The sequence below is a fragment of the Alosa pseudoharengus genome, unplaced genomic scaffold (assembly GCF_046254945.1).
Source record: "Alosa pseudoharengus isolate Yale_2024_CS ecotype anadromous, Long Island Sound unplaced genomic scaffold, YU_APseudo_1.1 YU_APseudo_1.1_scf_22, whole genome shotgun sequence".
In the NCBI taxonomy this organism is placed as follows: Eukaryota; Metazoa; Chordata; class Actinopteri; order Clupeiformes; family Clupeidae; genus Alosa; species Alosa pseudoharengus.
In genome coordinates this window covers 13,031,130-13,044,810 of record NW_027468680.1, presented here as the reverse complement: position 1 = coordinate 13,044,810, position 13,681 = coordinate 13,031,130, and the positions used below count along the sequence as shown (strand labels likewise).

Genomic DNA, 13,681 nt, shown 5'->3' with positions numbered 1-13,681 from the left:
AACGGAATTGAAATTACGGTAAACATGATTCGAATAGGATTTAAAATGAGCTGTTGTATGTCCATGACTACTGAGGTTCATACAGTGATGACAGTAACATGACAGTGTAAACCTTGGGACAGAGAGTTCAAGAGTGATCTGTGCCTGGGCTAACCTGCGGGGAGGTGGTGCACTGGGCACCTCCGGCATACAGAGAGGGTGTCTGTGGAGAGGGCTCTCACTGTGGCCCTGTGTGCTGGGTGGACTACCCTGGACCTCTGGAGTCCGAATCCTGGGGATACTGGGCCTGTCCTGGTCCATAGGTCTGCCCGCGTCTGGGGACCTGTCCCTGGGGAGGGGAGAGGATCCTCTGCCTGAGGTCTTTGGAGGTTTGGGTGGTGGAGGAGGTACTGCAGTACATTAAAAAAGAATTCTTGAATTGATGAGAAAAAAACATTTTAAACACACCTGTCAAATATATGAACATATATTTTCATAATTTTATTAGTTTAACACTAACACAACACAGTAATCTCCGACCCATGACCTAATGGTTAACATTACTATACCACGTCAATTCAACAGTGCATGATGCAACACACACACACACACACACACACACACACACACACACACACACACACACACACACACACACACACACACACACACACACACACACACACACACACACACACACACACACACACACACACACACACACACACACACACACACACACACACACACACACACACACACACACACACACACACACACCTCTTCATGAAAGGCCATGTGTGGAACAAACAATCCAAACATAAATCTGTTTTCCCTGCCAGCCTGTTTTGGCACCAAGTCACCCAATGATTTTACCAATATACCCTTAAATGTCGATCCCCTACAACGCCGATAAATTTCCAGTACGACGCCAAGAAAGACCCCTGAAACAAAATCGCTACGTGGATCACAGAGGAGGAGAAAAAAAGAATAAAAGAAATGTGTGTGAGCCACACGTGGCGGGGGAAATTTTTGGGATAGCTGGTGACTGGTGTGCACATTCCCCTTGAACTCTGTCAGCCGTGCTTTTGAAATTTTCCAAAGGGGTTGGAAGGGGGTGGTGGTGAGGTTCGGCCTCGGAGAGGGTGTAAGGAGCCCACAGCGACAGGACAGAACGGCCAGAATCGAGCACCGCTGAAAATAGAAACAATCCCGTCTCTCCCTCAGAGAATAAAAAATGTATTAAGGAGGAAAAAGTAAAACAAAACAAACAGACAGACAGACAGACAGACAGGCAATCTAAAAACAAAGCAAAAAGAAAGTGTGAACAAGAGCGAGATTAATCACTCTGACATCAATGCAATTCAAATTGAGTTCAAATTCAAACATGGAACTGTTCTGAATAAAGTACTGCTGCTTCAAAAGCAAACCCTTGAATAAAACAAAATATGACAGGAGGAAAAAAGAAAAGGAAAAAAGGGGGATGAAAAAAGAAGGGAGACATTTGTGTTAATAAGTGCAATGTGGCACCGGGGCCACAACAGCATGGCCACCTCAATGTCCAAAAGCAGAGGCTTAGCGCTGACAATAACACTGCTGAAAGGTCAGGGTTTGAAGTCGAGATCGGGGAGGTCTGCCTGCTAGCTTTGTTGCTAAGGCCTTGCTCTCAGGATTGTGGGCAGAGACCGTTATTAGTATTCCCCCGGAAGAGCCACCAGTGCAAACACCAAATTCAAACCATGAATAATAACGCGAAACGCGCTTATATAACCCCCCTATCCCACCCCACCATCCCTGCCATCCTCCTTTGTCGCACTGCAAATATGCGACTTTTCGGATACATTGTCCCCCTTTAACCTGGGTTGCCCGCTTTCATTTTTTCCTTGAGCTCCGCTCTCACAAAGGTAACTAGCAACCCCCTCTCCTCCATCCCTCCTCTCCTCCATCCCTCCTCTCCTCCTCCTCCTCTGACATACGAGTGTGTCTGTTTAAACTGGTGCTTTCCACACAAATACAATGAGCCAGCATTTAAACTTTGGGCTGGGAAAAAAAAGCAGAAGGAGAGGACAATCTATAGTCGAGGCAGGAAACAAAAAAAAACTCACAGAGAACAGGAAGGTATTTGATTTGTTAAAAACTGAGCACAAGAAAGAAAAACATCAAATCAACTCTTCTATTCAGTTTTTAAACCTCCCTCAACTTCATAACTCAGCCTTCTGATTGCCGCGTCGGCAACCAAACAGACTCTCCAAACGTGGCAACGAAAGAAAAAAAAAAAAAAACTCCACAAAAAACACCCCATTAATGGCCACATTAATGGCGTCATTAAAAACCTGTTTGGCTAGCAGCAGCTTGGAGTGCGTCCGGAGCGATGCTCCCTCCAAATGTATATTTGAACGGAAGAGATGGATGTATTTACATATCAGGAGCGTTTGGTGAAGGCTGGGTAAATACTGTGTTTATCTATCATTGTTATTCCAACCAGTTTATCTAAACAGTGGCAGGGGAGGCACAGGCATCAGGCCCAAGGTAAGGTTATTAAGCGCGAGGAATGCCAGAGGCCGCAACTGGTCGCAAAATGTTTTATGTATCGTACTGGTGCAGCATAGTTTAGACGGCAAAGCACAGGGTAAACAGGCAGCCACTTTTACTAAAATCTTTTTAGACAGAATGCCAAAAAGCTTACATGATGGAGGAGGCTGGAAAACATACAGACATGTGCACAGTGCGCGCACACACACACACACACACACACACACACACACACAAACACACACACACACACACACACACACACACACACACACACACACACACACACACATACAAATTAGATGGATGGATGGTTTCAACGAGAGACAATAGAAGAGGGCTGAAAACAAATAAGCTGTGATGATCAGAATACAAGGTGCTAACAATACGACCACTTGAAGCCAAATTATCACGGATTCATATAAAAAGAAAACTGTGTGCATCTTAATTGTGCCACACAATAATAATTTTGAATTATTAATGTCTGCTAGCAAATATGAGATGGAATTGCCAACCAGCTGACAAAAAGATTGCTCTAAGTTGCTCCAATTCTTGCAAAGTTTGAGAAAAAGACACAACTTGGAAGCGTCTTACCTCGTGGTAGATCCTTATCGAACACCTCTGATGCACTCTGAGATGGTTCTGATATGGAGAGGGACTTAGGGAGGCTGAAACCAGGCAACACATGGTGCAAAGTTAGAGGAGAAGTATTACACAGATAACTCCTGTTGATGTTCTGACATTAAACCGGATGTTTACTGACTATATAGTTAAAGCTATGATCTGAACCATTTTCTGTCATAAACTCATGCACTCATGCTCCGAATGCCTTAACTTGTCCTGTATAACCTATATAATATAGCTTTAATGATACTTAAGAGGGCTCAGCAGAGCTAGTATGGCAGTGTGGCATTGGTATATGCTCTTAATGTATTCATCACATAACAAGATTTAAATTACACACTACATTAAATACATATCTAGTCAAATGTATTACATATCTAATCAAATGTATTGCAGTAAATGATGCCGGTACAGTTAATAAATAGCAAGAGCAATGGTGCATTCACAACTCTTGGAAGTGGTTCAATGATAAGAGCAGTGTCTATATTCCACAGGGTTTAAAGGACCCAAACAGGAAAGGATACGGTCGAAGCTAAGATCAGAGGGACAGATGTAGTAGACCTGTGTTTGGCCTGCCTCTTAAATGACCTTTATCTGACAGCGAGCGGTTTCCTGGAGGCAGGCATCACAGGCACAAGAGAAAATCCTGTGGCCACAGGGAGCTGTCTGCTGCTCACTATCGCAATCATAAACAGCCTCCTCACATGGACGTATGAATCTGACCACAAGTGACCAGCACCCAAAAAGAAACAAACTGGTACTTTAAGAACGTGTTTTTGAAAACAATCCCAGAGTGCCTACCTGTGAGGAAGTGTTTTGTGTGCTCTACCTCAAAAGAATTATTGGCAAAATGATGAGTGGGTCCATAGTATATGAATGGAATTTCATAACTGTTGTCAAATCATGTTGGATACTACGAGTAAAGGGTTAGACTGTGGGGTTTCGACTGTGCAATGTTCACAACGTACAAGGCATAACGTGAACTTGTATGCAATTTAGACCTGCATTCCACTCAAGATGAACAAATTGAATCACCAGCTGGTTTTTAAACATTGTTACAACGCTTTCACATTCAGACAAACGATCCCAACAAAGAGATCATTACCTCTGTGCAATCACCAGCCCCATGACATCGCACTAACAAACACCCTCACATATTAAACTAAAGGAAAATCATTCTTAATTGTTACATGTTGGTATAAGCCCTCCACAAACAGTGCAGAGAGAGCGAGAGAGAGAGAGAGAGTGAGAGAGAAACAGAGATAAAGAAAAAAAAAATAGTGGAGCAGAAGCATCTTTACCCAAGTTGTGATGTGGTCTCCACACAGAGGGTCCTTATTGGGGAGGGTAGCCTTTGTTTCAGCTCCTCATTGACTTTAGGATTAGCTGAAAATAAATGGGGGGTGGGGGGTGAGATGGGGGGGTTTGTGTGAATAATTTCATAGTGGGGAAAAAAATGCTTTTCATCACTGGCAGTCACTTTCTACTCAGACTGAGAAAGGTTATTATTAATTATAGCCTGTCAATATGATCTTGGGGTTAGTTGGCTAGATGAATGATCTTTAATAACCTCTAGAGTGGGAGAGAGAGAGAGAGAGAGAGAGAGAGAGAGAGAGAGAGAGAGAGAGAGAGAGAGAGAGAGAGGAAAAAAGTCTGGGCAGTTATAATTTGTAGGTTGAAAATTGTGCTTTAAGTCATCATCTTATCCCCCCTTTCCCTTTGCGCGGCATTCAATGGACGCACCAAGCTGCAGTTTATGAGGGGAGGACTAATGAACGACAGCAATTAACAAACTATAATCCCGCCGCGCCATCATTCTAATGCTTTTAGCTATCAGGAAAGTAAACAGCCGTTTAATGCAGCACAAGCCCTGTATCAGATCCCGCTGCTGGAACAGCCAATTAAAGTTTAGCTCCTCAGGTATAATTTAATGATGACGAGCAGGGGAGGGGGAGGACAACTCAGGTCCATAAATGCAAGTTAATTCATAAGCAAGCAACAAATAGATGGCTGGCAATTAGGAGGAAAACACTGACATTCAAAGGATGAAGGGTCGGGGAGAAGCCTGTTGCTCAGGGTTTGTGTGTGGAAGGCACGTGCAGTGAATGGCTGCCCCCTGGTGGTAAAGCTGTCCAGACAGAGAAGGGAGAGGAGAGAGAGCACTCTTTTCTCCTCTGCTCTTTTTCTTCTTCTGCAGCCCCCCCCCCCCCCCCACACACACACACACACGCACACACACTCGATCAGGGAGCCATCTGTGATGCAGAGGCTGGATTACCCGGGGAAGATCGGCTCGGGATATTTTTGAGTCTTTGCTATGGAAACTGTGCATTCAGTCATCTACTTGCATCATGTTATTAAGCAAAATGTGACGCCGACGAAAAAGAAGGTCTTAATTCTCAATCTCAAGTTATCATTCACGTGTTTATGAACTAAAAAAATCTCTTCCTAAATTTGAGTGTACTCATCCTTATGGAAGAAACACATCTTCACCTATAAAACTGCGCACACACACTAAATCCTAAGAATGTCATACTTCGCACACCTCAGTGCATGTATTGTAATGAATCACATTTAGAAAAAAAAATGCACTGTTTTCAAACACTGAGAAGAAGTGTACCCAACAAAAATTCCAATTTCTTCACAGACCTGTATGTATCTCTACACATGTGAATACCAGTGTTAGTAATGAAGACAAAAAGATACACAATAATTATGTGTCAGTATGACACTGAAAAAGTCCAAGAAAGAAAGACAGAAAAAGAGAAAGAAAAGGTAGACAGAGAGAAGAGTGTCCGTGACAGAGATGGACAGCGAGCCAGAGAGTGTGATAAATGAGAAGAGTGTGAGTGAGTGAGTGGGAGAGAGAGAGAGAGAAGGCAAAGAAAGCAAAGAGAAAAGAGAGAGGTCAGAAATGGAGAAACGGTGAGAGATGGGAGAAAGAAGGATATTAGAAAGCAAAATGGAAACAATAGAGAAGAGAGATAATTGATGGAGGAATGAAAGGGAAACAGAGAGAGAGAGAAAAAAAAGGAGAGTGAGAGAGAGGGGATAGAACAATTTTGAAGGAGATGGACAGAATCTACAAGAAAGAGAGAAGCAAGCAAAGAGGGAGAGTAAAAGAGAGAGAGAGAAGGCGAGAGAGAATGAGAGAGCCAGAGAAAGAGAGAGGGAGACCTCTTGGGAGGTTAGGGCGCGAGGCGGGTGGCTGACCCCTGGGGCAGATGCCAGCGGAGCGTTATCCCTGCGTTGTACGCCAGCACACATCGCACACACACACACAGCTCGCACGCCATTCAGCCACCACACAGCAAGCCGCGAACCGACAACTGGCTTTTTGTGGGAGAAACCGCGGGGTACCATTAATCCTAGTTATAGACTCCAAGCCCGGGGCTGGCCTTTTTTTATCCACTTTCTGTTGGAGGGGAGGTGGAGAAGCCGTTTGAGTTAGTAGGTATGGCTCGGGAGACTGGTAATCCTTTAACTCGAACAGGAGAAAAGTAGCTTTGCAGGGGGAGAATAGAAAAACATAGAGCATACAAACCTGACCTTTTGATATTCTCATAATTTTCTGCCAGGCACACGCAGTGAGGTGCAATGAAAAGGGCGCTTTGCCAAATAAGATGTGATTGATTTGCTGACTGACACGGTTTCTGCCTGAGAATCTCCAGAAAAAGACCCGCGGAAATTAGTATTTTCCAATAATCCCATATTACAAAGCAGAAATGCATAGCCTTCGTTTTAATAGGAGTTTGAATTCATTCGGCAAGATAGATCAGTCCTGGAATCGTGAAAAAATTATTAAAAGCACAACGTGTCTTGGAATCTTATGGTTTCTGGATAAGGAGCCCATGAAAAAGGCGTAGTGCTTGGAAGTGTATAAAGTCAGCCAGTGTATTAAGTTTAGTGACATCTGCTTGACCACTGTTATGACCAATCAAAACACACACCTGAATGACTGTGACTGAAATCACATTTTCAAGAGAATTATTATTTAACTACCAACAGCATTAACAAAAGAGCCTGTTTGTGACAAATTACAAATAATGTGCTAATGTCCCCCGTAAAAAAACATAACTATACTTGTCAGTGAGAGGCCAAAAGCACAAAAAAACATGCCTACAAACTATGAAGAAAGAAAAAAGATACACATAATTTCATATCTCATTAGAAATAACTTGAAAAGGATAAATACCAACGTGCTGGCAAAGCATCTTGAGACTAAAAAGAAACATCAAAACGATGTAAGAGAAATGAGAGAGAGAAAGAGAAATAAAATAATATCAGCCTGTGATTCCTAAAGCCACTTTATCCCTCGTTTCAAACTTTTCTCACTTTTCTTTGTCCTTCATTGCCTTCCCTGTGATCTTCATTTTCTTGCCTTGTAGACTTTGAGCTAATTGCCTCAGTGGGCTACTTATTATTCATGTACAATTATTGCAGCGTAATGTCTTTAAATCCTTTTAAATGACCATTCATGCATTGCATTCATTGAGACCGCCTTTGATGTCCATCAAAGATGGAATTCTTCAAAAAGAAATATCTAAGCCCAATTTCCCTCGAACCAATACGGGTTTTGCATTCGCCCCCAATATAAACTCAATTCCATTAATTTTTTAAGCTACGTTTAATACATTTTTTTCCGTAGCAAAAAAGTTTCCAGATTTCACAGGCTGTCATTTGTATTCCAGCTGACTTTATGAATATTAATGGCAGTGTTAGCCTGATTAAATGGGCTTCATGCGAAATCCCCATGAATCCGCCAGCTCTGCCTTCACATCTTCCCGATTCTTTATGAATTTTGATACGGACATTAATCTTGAGAGAAACTTAAAGCAGGTTTAATTGTGCAGCATGCTTGCGGTTTTTCCCCGTGAAAATGCCGACATGAATTTATCTCATGTGTGTAAACAGATGACTTACATGGGATGGAACACTGTTGCACCTGGGGGATGAGGGAGGGGGAGGGGTTTGTGCATGCTGTTAAATTTTGATTGTCAAGGGCTTTTGTACAACACCGAACGGACTTGACTTTGAAGGGATCAAAAGATTTTGTGGCCGTGTTCCTCCCTTTCCATGAAACCACCAGTGGATACTGTTGTATTTCTCAAGAAACAGATCAATGGCCTTACCAAATCAAACATTATTTTCCTTTCAGTGATGCATGAGGTGATCGCTGTTTTTGGAGAATACTCAAGATCCTGCAAGACACCTCTGATCATCACACTCCTATGAGAAGCGTTATGATAGCAGATCCTCATCTATGCTCAACAACTTCATATGCTTTGTATTGATGAAATACATGCTAGTTGGGACATAAGAGCATAAGGTCTTCTCAAATACTTTCTCAATGGAGGAAAATGATTCCTGAGCGCATATTTGGTGATTTGTTTTGTGACCTAGTATCAGTCACAATATCCCAAGACCAGACCAACCCCTCATTCTAACTCTATAGCTCTTTGAATAGCAATGTTTGCCAAATAAAACTGGGCAAGGTGTGAAACAAATGAGCACTTGATAACATGTGCGATAAGTGTTTCGGAGGAAATCATTCTGTCTCCGTTCATGACATAAGTGTTCAGCTCCACTTGTAAAGATTCACAACAAGGTGGGAGGAAACTGAGGCCACTAGTGGAAAAGAAAAAGAAGAAATGTATCATCGAGAAAAAGAAATCTGGCCCTATTTACTAACACTAATTGAACCTTTGAACATTTCTGGGGCCGCCGAACTTTGCACACCATCCCACTTTGTATTACAGAACACACCGAAACTGTCAAAATCTAAAAAAGCGAGTCAGGAATAATGGCCAATTCACAGACCTTTTGGAGTACAAATATTGATCTGAGCACGTAGAACATTAACCAGCTCGAAAAGATGAATGAGGGGAAAGAGCTAGGTGGACTGTGGATTAGGTGATCAAAGTAGAGCCACAAAGGAGTCACAGAGGGTGATGTGGGCTGGAATCCACTTGGCTTGATCTTCACGCCGCTCTGCAAAAGAATGAGCCCTTTTTTTGTTTCCAAGAGCTATCAATCAAACCAACCACCTCACACTCAAGCTTTGGTGAGAGCGTTCTCAAAGGGCCCATATTTAGCACGCAATCCATGGTGCTTGATTGGCTCTCCCTCCAAAAAAAAGTTGTCTCACCTGTTTTGCCAGGTTGTCTGATTGGCTCTTAGCTAATGCTTTTAAGAGGGTCAACTACAGCAGTGTTTCTCAAACTTTTTCAGACCAAGGACCACTTAACCAATAAAAAAAAAAAAAATCACGGACCACCTAGTTAAAAAAAACAGTAGACCTACTCCAACAGTATATTATACAATAGGCCTACTCACTGAACCACCTTGCTTTTTGTCTTTGCACCTTGCTTATTGCGTCAGAGGATTCATATGATTTAAACTGGCGTAGCTTACATAGGCAGTGTTGCAGAACTGTTTGGATTTACATACAAGTTGGTTTAATATTGCAAACAACTGATCTATATTATATTTTACCACGTTTGCTCGCGGACCACTTGGGATAGCTTGCGGACCACACTTTGAGAAACACTGAACTACAGCAACCAGTTTGACACTGGTCATGGAGTGACACCATGGTGGCTCTCTGGTGCTCCCATCCGTCTTGGCAAAGCTGAATACTTTATCTCTTTGCACACTAAGGAGGGCGTCCAAACAGCCTTGGCATTCAGCGGCTGAAAGTGATTGATTAAATTTCTCCCATGCGCCCGTCCAGTCCACCAGCAGATCTAAGCGTTAGCGACGGCTGATTAATCCGGCAGAATAGGCGGTAATGGTTAATCAATGGGCATTACTCAACAAACCCTGAAGTTGAGAAAAAAGCTCAGCGTGTGCTCCTGAGGCACGTTGAGAGTTTTTCTCTGATTGAAATCAGAGATAGAAGAGGTGGATGATGAGATTTGAGTTCTCGTCCTTTCTGAGACTCAATCTGTGCATAGGCGAAGGGCGATAATTGAATTGAGGCTGGAGATGGTGGGGGTGCGGGTGGAAGAGGGAGAAGCCAGTATGGGGGGAGCGTGGGGTGGGGGTTGAGATCCCCATGATGGATCCATCCTTGGGTGGTGTCTTCTGGGCCAGGACGCACTGATCCTCCTGCATTAAGCGCTCAGGTTTGGTGGAACGACCTGCAAAATCGATTGGGATGAGTGGCTCTTCTTCCAAAGATCCAGCTAATTTGGGTGAGAAGAACTAGGGAGTCATCCACTGAAATAACTCATTTCTTATGCATGCGAGAGCCGCATGCTTCAGTCGGCAATGGTGAGACTCTATGAAACACACAAAGGCAGACTTGCCTCCCAAAGGAACACTGTTTGGGACATTAAAAACAGCATTTAAAGAAAGCTAATGCTGTTGAAGGGGGTCTTTTTTCTCTTAAAATGGCTTATTTCCAGAGTGCCTAATGTTATCAGCAATTTTCTAAACCTTTATTCATATAATTATATTTTGAAATCTGCAACTTCCTGGCCCACGCCTGAGTTCTGGCATAGTGCCTAGATATTTTAGGGCCGGTATTCCTTCAATGACCATTGTTTGACATAACAAACAAGGGAATTGTGTAACACTGTGTGATAATATAGCAATAGGCTAATATATGGAAAAGGATAAAGATCAGTACACAGAGCAAGGACACATAAAACATACTTTGTTTACACTGCTCTTCATTCAATTCATATGTACTCATCCTCAGCAAAGCAGTCTCAACTCTGAAAAGTCAACCAGATGAGTACAATACATCCCAGCCGCAAAAGTCCACTGTGTAGATCGTGCTGTGTGACAGAGTTGTTTAAATTCTAATACTGTTGGACGAACAGGGACAAATCTTCCTTATCGGCTAAGCTAACAAGTCAGCAAATACGGTACAGATAATCTGATATATAATTAACGTCACTCACATCACATACGCTTATTTGAATTACACAGTGTGTAATTACATCCTAGGTCTGGACATTAACAGTTGTGCCCACTCTCTGACTACAAGGATGAATAATGATTATATCAGTTGTCATATGGCAACTGTTACGACGGGATTCATAGATTTCCCTGTCACCAGAAAAGTTAGGAAACTATTTTTACCTTACATTTGCAGAAGGATTCTAACTGAATTGATGTCTATGGACAGAGTTAGAGGGCGTTCTCCCCTATTCACTGTGGCAGTCAGAGCGGTCTCACATATTTGTCTACATCTCACCTAAATGATTGCACAGCTAGAGGTTGATACTGACAGAGTGAAGTCGGCCTTATTGTAATGTCTTACACAACCCTTGGCTGATAGATACACTGTCGGAGAGCACACAGCAGCCATTTAAAGATGTGAAGGTATGCCCCGAGTGGTCAACTGCCAAAGCAAGACTTACTGCTCGAAGACAAACACAAGCCAACCTCACTGACACTGTATGAGCCTGATACCGAACTGTGTCAATAACTGAAATAGGAAAAGCAAATTTAACAAGTGAGAGGGACAGGAAAAAGGCCTGCAGGTCTGATTTAAGAAATGTTTAATGATCTCATTTTGTTGATGGTGAAACACTTAACAGACTAACTTATTTGTTTAATGGCCTTTCTGATGCCTAGCGTGAAAATCTCAATGATCCTCCTTTTTTCCCCCTCCTCCCTCCACCGCAAGTCACCTCTAATTTTTCTGAGCAAATAAGCTCTAAGCTGAGATTTGCATTCATACACATTTAGGGGGGAGAGAGAGGGAGAGAGAGCAAAAGAAGCAAGTTATTTGAGGATGAGCTTAGTACGGAGCTGCATAAGGACTGGGATCAGACAAAATTTAGTTTCTTTTAGAAAATTTCACGGAATACACTAAAAACATCATTAACTGTTATGCTTCCTCTGGACCGGAGGTTGGTTGAGTGTAGGCCCACACCACATCCAAACATCGACCACTGTTTTTCATCTTCCAAAACAAAAGAAAAGCTTGACTTGTGGTTAGTGAGTGGGTGAGCAAACATTATAATTAACAAAAAGAGCAGGAGTAATACAGGATCTAAACAAAGGGAGCCTGTGCGAGGCGGATTGTGAAACCTGCGCCAGGTAACGTCTTCAGCCCTGAGCTGTTATTAGTCACTCCTCTGAGTTCACTGGTAAGCGGGGTGGGGCATTTGGGCAAGAGTCAACCGCAGGTCAGCTGGCTCTTGTGTGAGAGACCTGTGCTGACGAGGGCTTCACCTCTCTCTCACCTCACCTCGGACGGGAAATTTACTGCTGGGCGCCAACACACACCTCACCTGAATACCCTTCTCCCGTGTGGCGCCTATGATCATAAAAAAATACTAGTGGGTGGGGAGTAGTGATGTCAATCAGATTTTAAAATTGTAACCAATATTTTACCTAAATAACTAGACTAACACTAAACCATATTGTTAAAACGTAACAATACTTGCACAGGGATTTTTTTTACATTTGTACTGGAAGTGCTTTTTAATTAAATAAGTGGTGATATTTAATGAACTGGAAAAAAAATGTGTGGTTACATGCCATTTTTTTTAATTTGACAGACCAACAGAAACTATTACAAATAAATATAATGATATTTAAATAAATGTACAAGAAGCCGACAATAAATGTTTATATCATAATTATAAATATGTGTATGTATATTGTGTAAATAAAATATAGTATTTTGTGTGTTCCATTTATCTTATACACTGTAAACAGTAGACCTCTAGGAGTTTGCAATTTCGTAAGTGATATTCTTCTTGAACCCTTGCCAATAAACTTCTTGATCTTGATGGTTAACACTTCCGGGACAACAGGGCCTGAACTCTACTGACCCCAGAGTGGCTTACTCTCTGTCTAAATCAAGGTCCTGTTGAATGAAACCCGTCTTTTGTAGCGGCCTCGTTAAGATAACATTCAACGCTCAACCCCACAATGCATTTTTTATGACAAGAGTTTACCATTCCGACCAAATGGCTTTACACTAGAGAGTACACACGCCCCTGTGGTACGAGGATCCTCCACAAACATTTCTGCCTTTGTTTAGAAAATCCCTTCACCAACATGCTTGGCCGAGTTGAACTTCTTTTTTTTTGTTCGCGAGGCATGCATGGGCTGAATCCAAATATGAGATGTTTTCTCTCCCTTCCCCAAAGGATGAGCGATGCTTGCGCATCGACCTGTCCTTCACACGGCCCTGAAGTAAATCAGCGGGGGACTGAAGTGCTGAAGCCGGAGAGTCAACAGTCTGGAACTTTCCGTGATTCTTTCATCGACTGATGTGAAAATTTGAAACAGGCAGAGGTTGATAAAATAAATAACTGTCGATTTTGCTGCTGTGTAACTGTCTCTACTGTGGTCTCTGCTCCCATTTTGATTCTAAATTCTGATTCTGTAGGTGCCGTGTTGTCTAATGTAAGTGTATTTATACAACAAAAAGGCTGGTTTTATTTCAGTAGGAACTATCATATCTAAAAGGCTTTTCTGCAATACAAAATAAAATGAATATTTACTTTCAGTCATGTGACAAATCTAACCTTAATTTCACAAAATATTTTTGAGAGACTTAATCAATTTGATTAAA

General features: G+C 42.3%; 1 protein-coding gene across 1 annotated transcript in view; it reads right to left on the bottom strand.

Moving 5' to 3' along the window:
- mipol1 (mirror-image polydactyly 1) overlaps positions 1-13,681 on the bottom strand; it is a 58,528-nt gene that overhangs the window by 38,050 nt on the left and 6,797 nt on the right. Inside the window, exons 3-5 of the mRNA XM_076300604.1 lie at positions 4,437-4,521; positions 3,106-3,179; positions 155-389 (exon numbers count right to left, since the gene is read on the bottom strand). Coding sequence (XP_076156719.1) covers positions 155-389; positions 3,106-3,179; positions 4,437-4,521 — 394 coding nt within the window. The remainder of the gene's footprint in view (positions 1-154; positions 390-3,105; positions 3,180-4,436; positions 4,522-13,681) is intronic.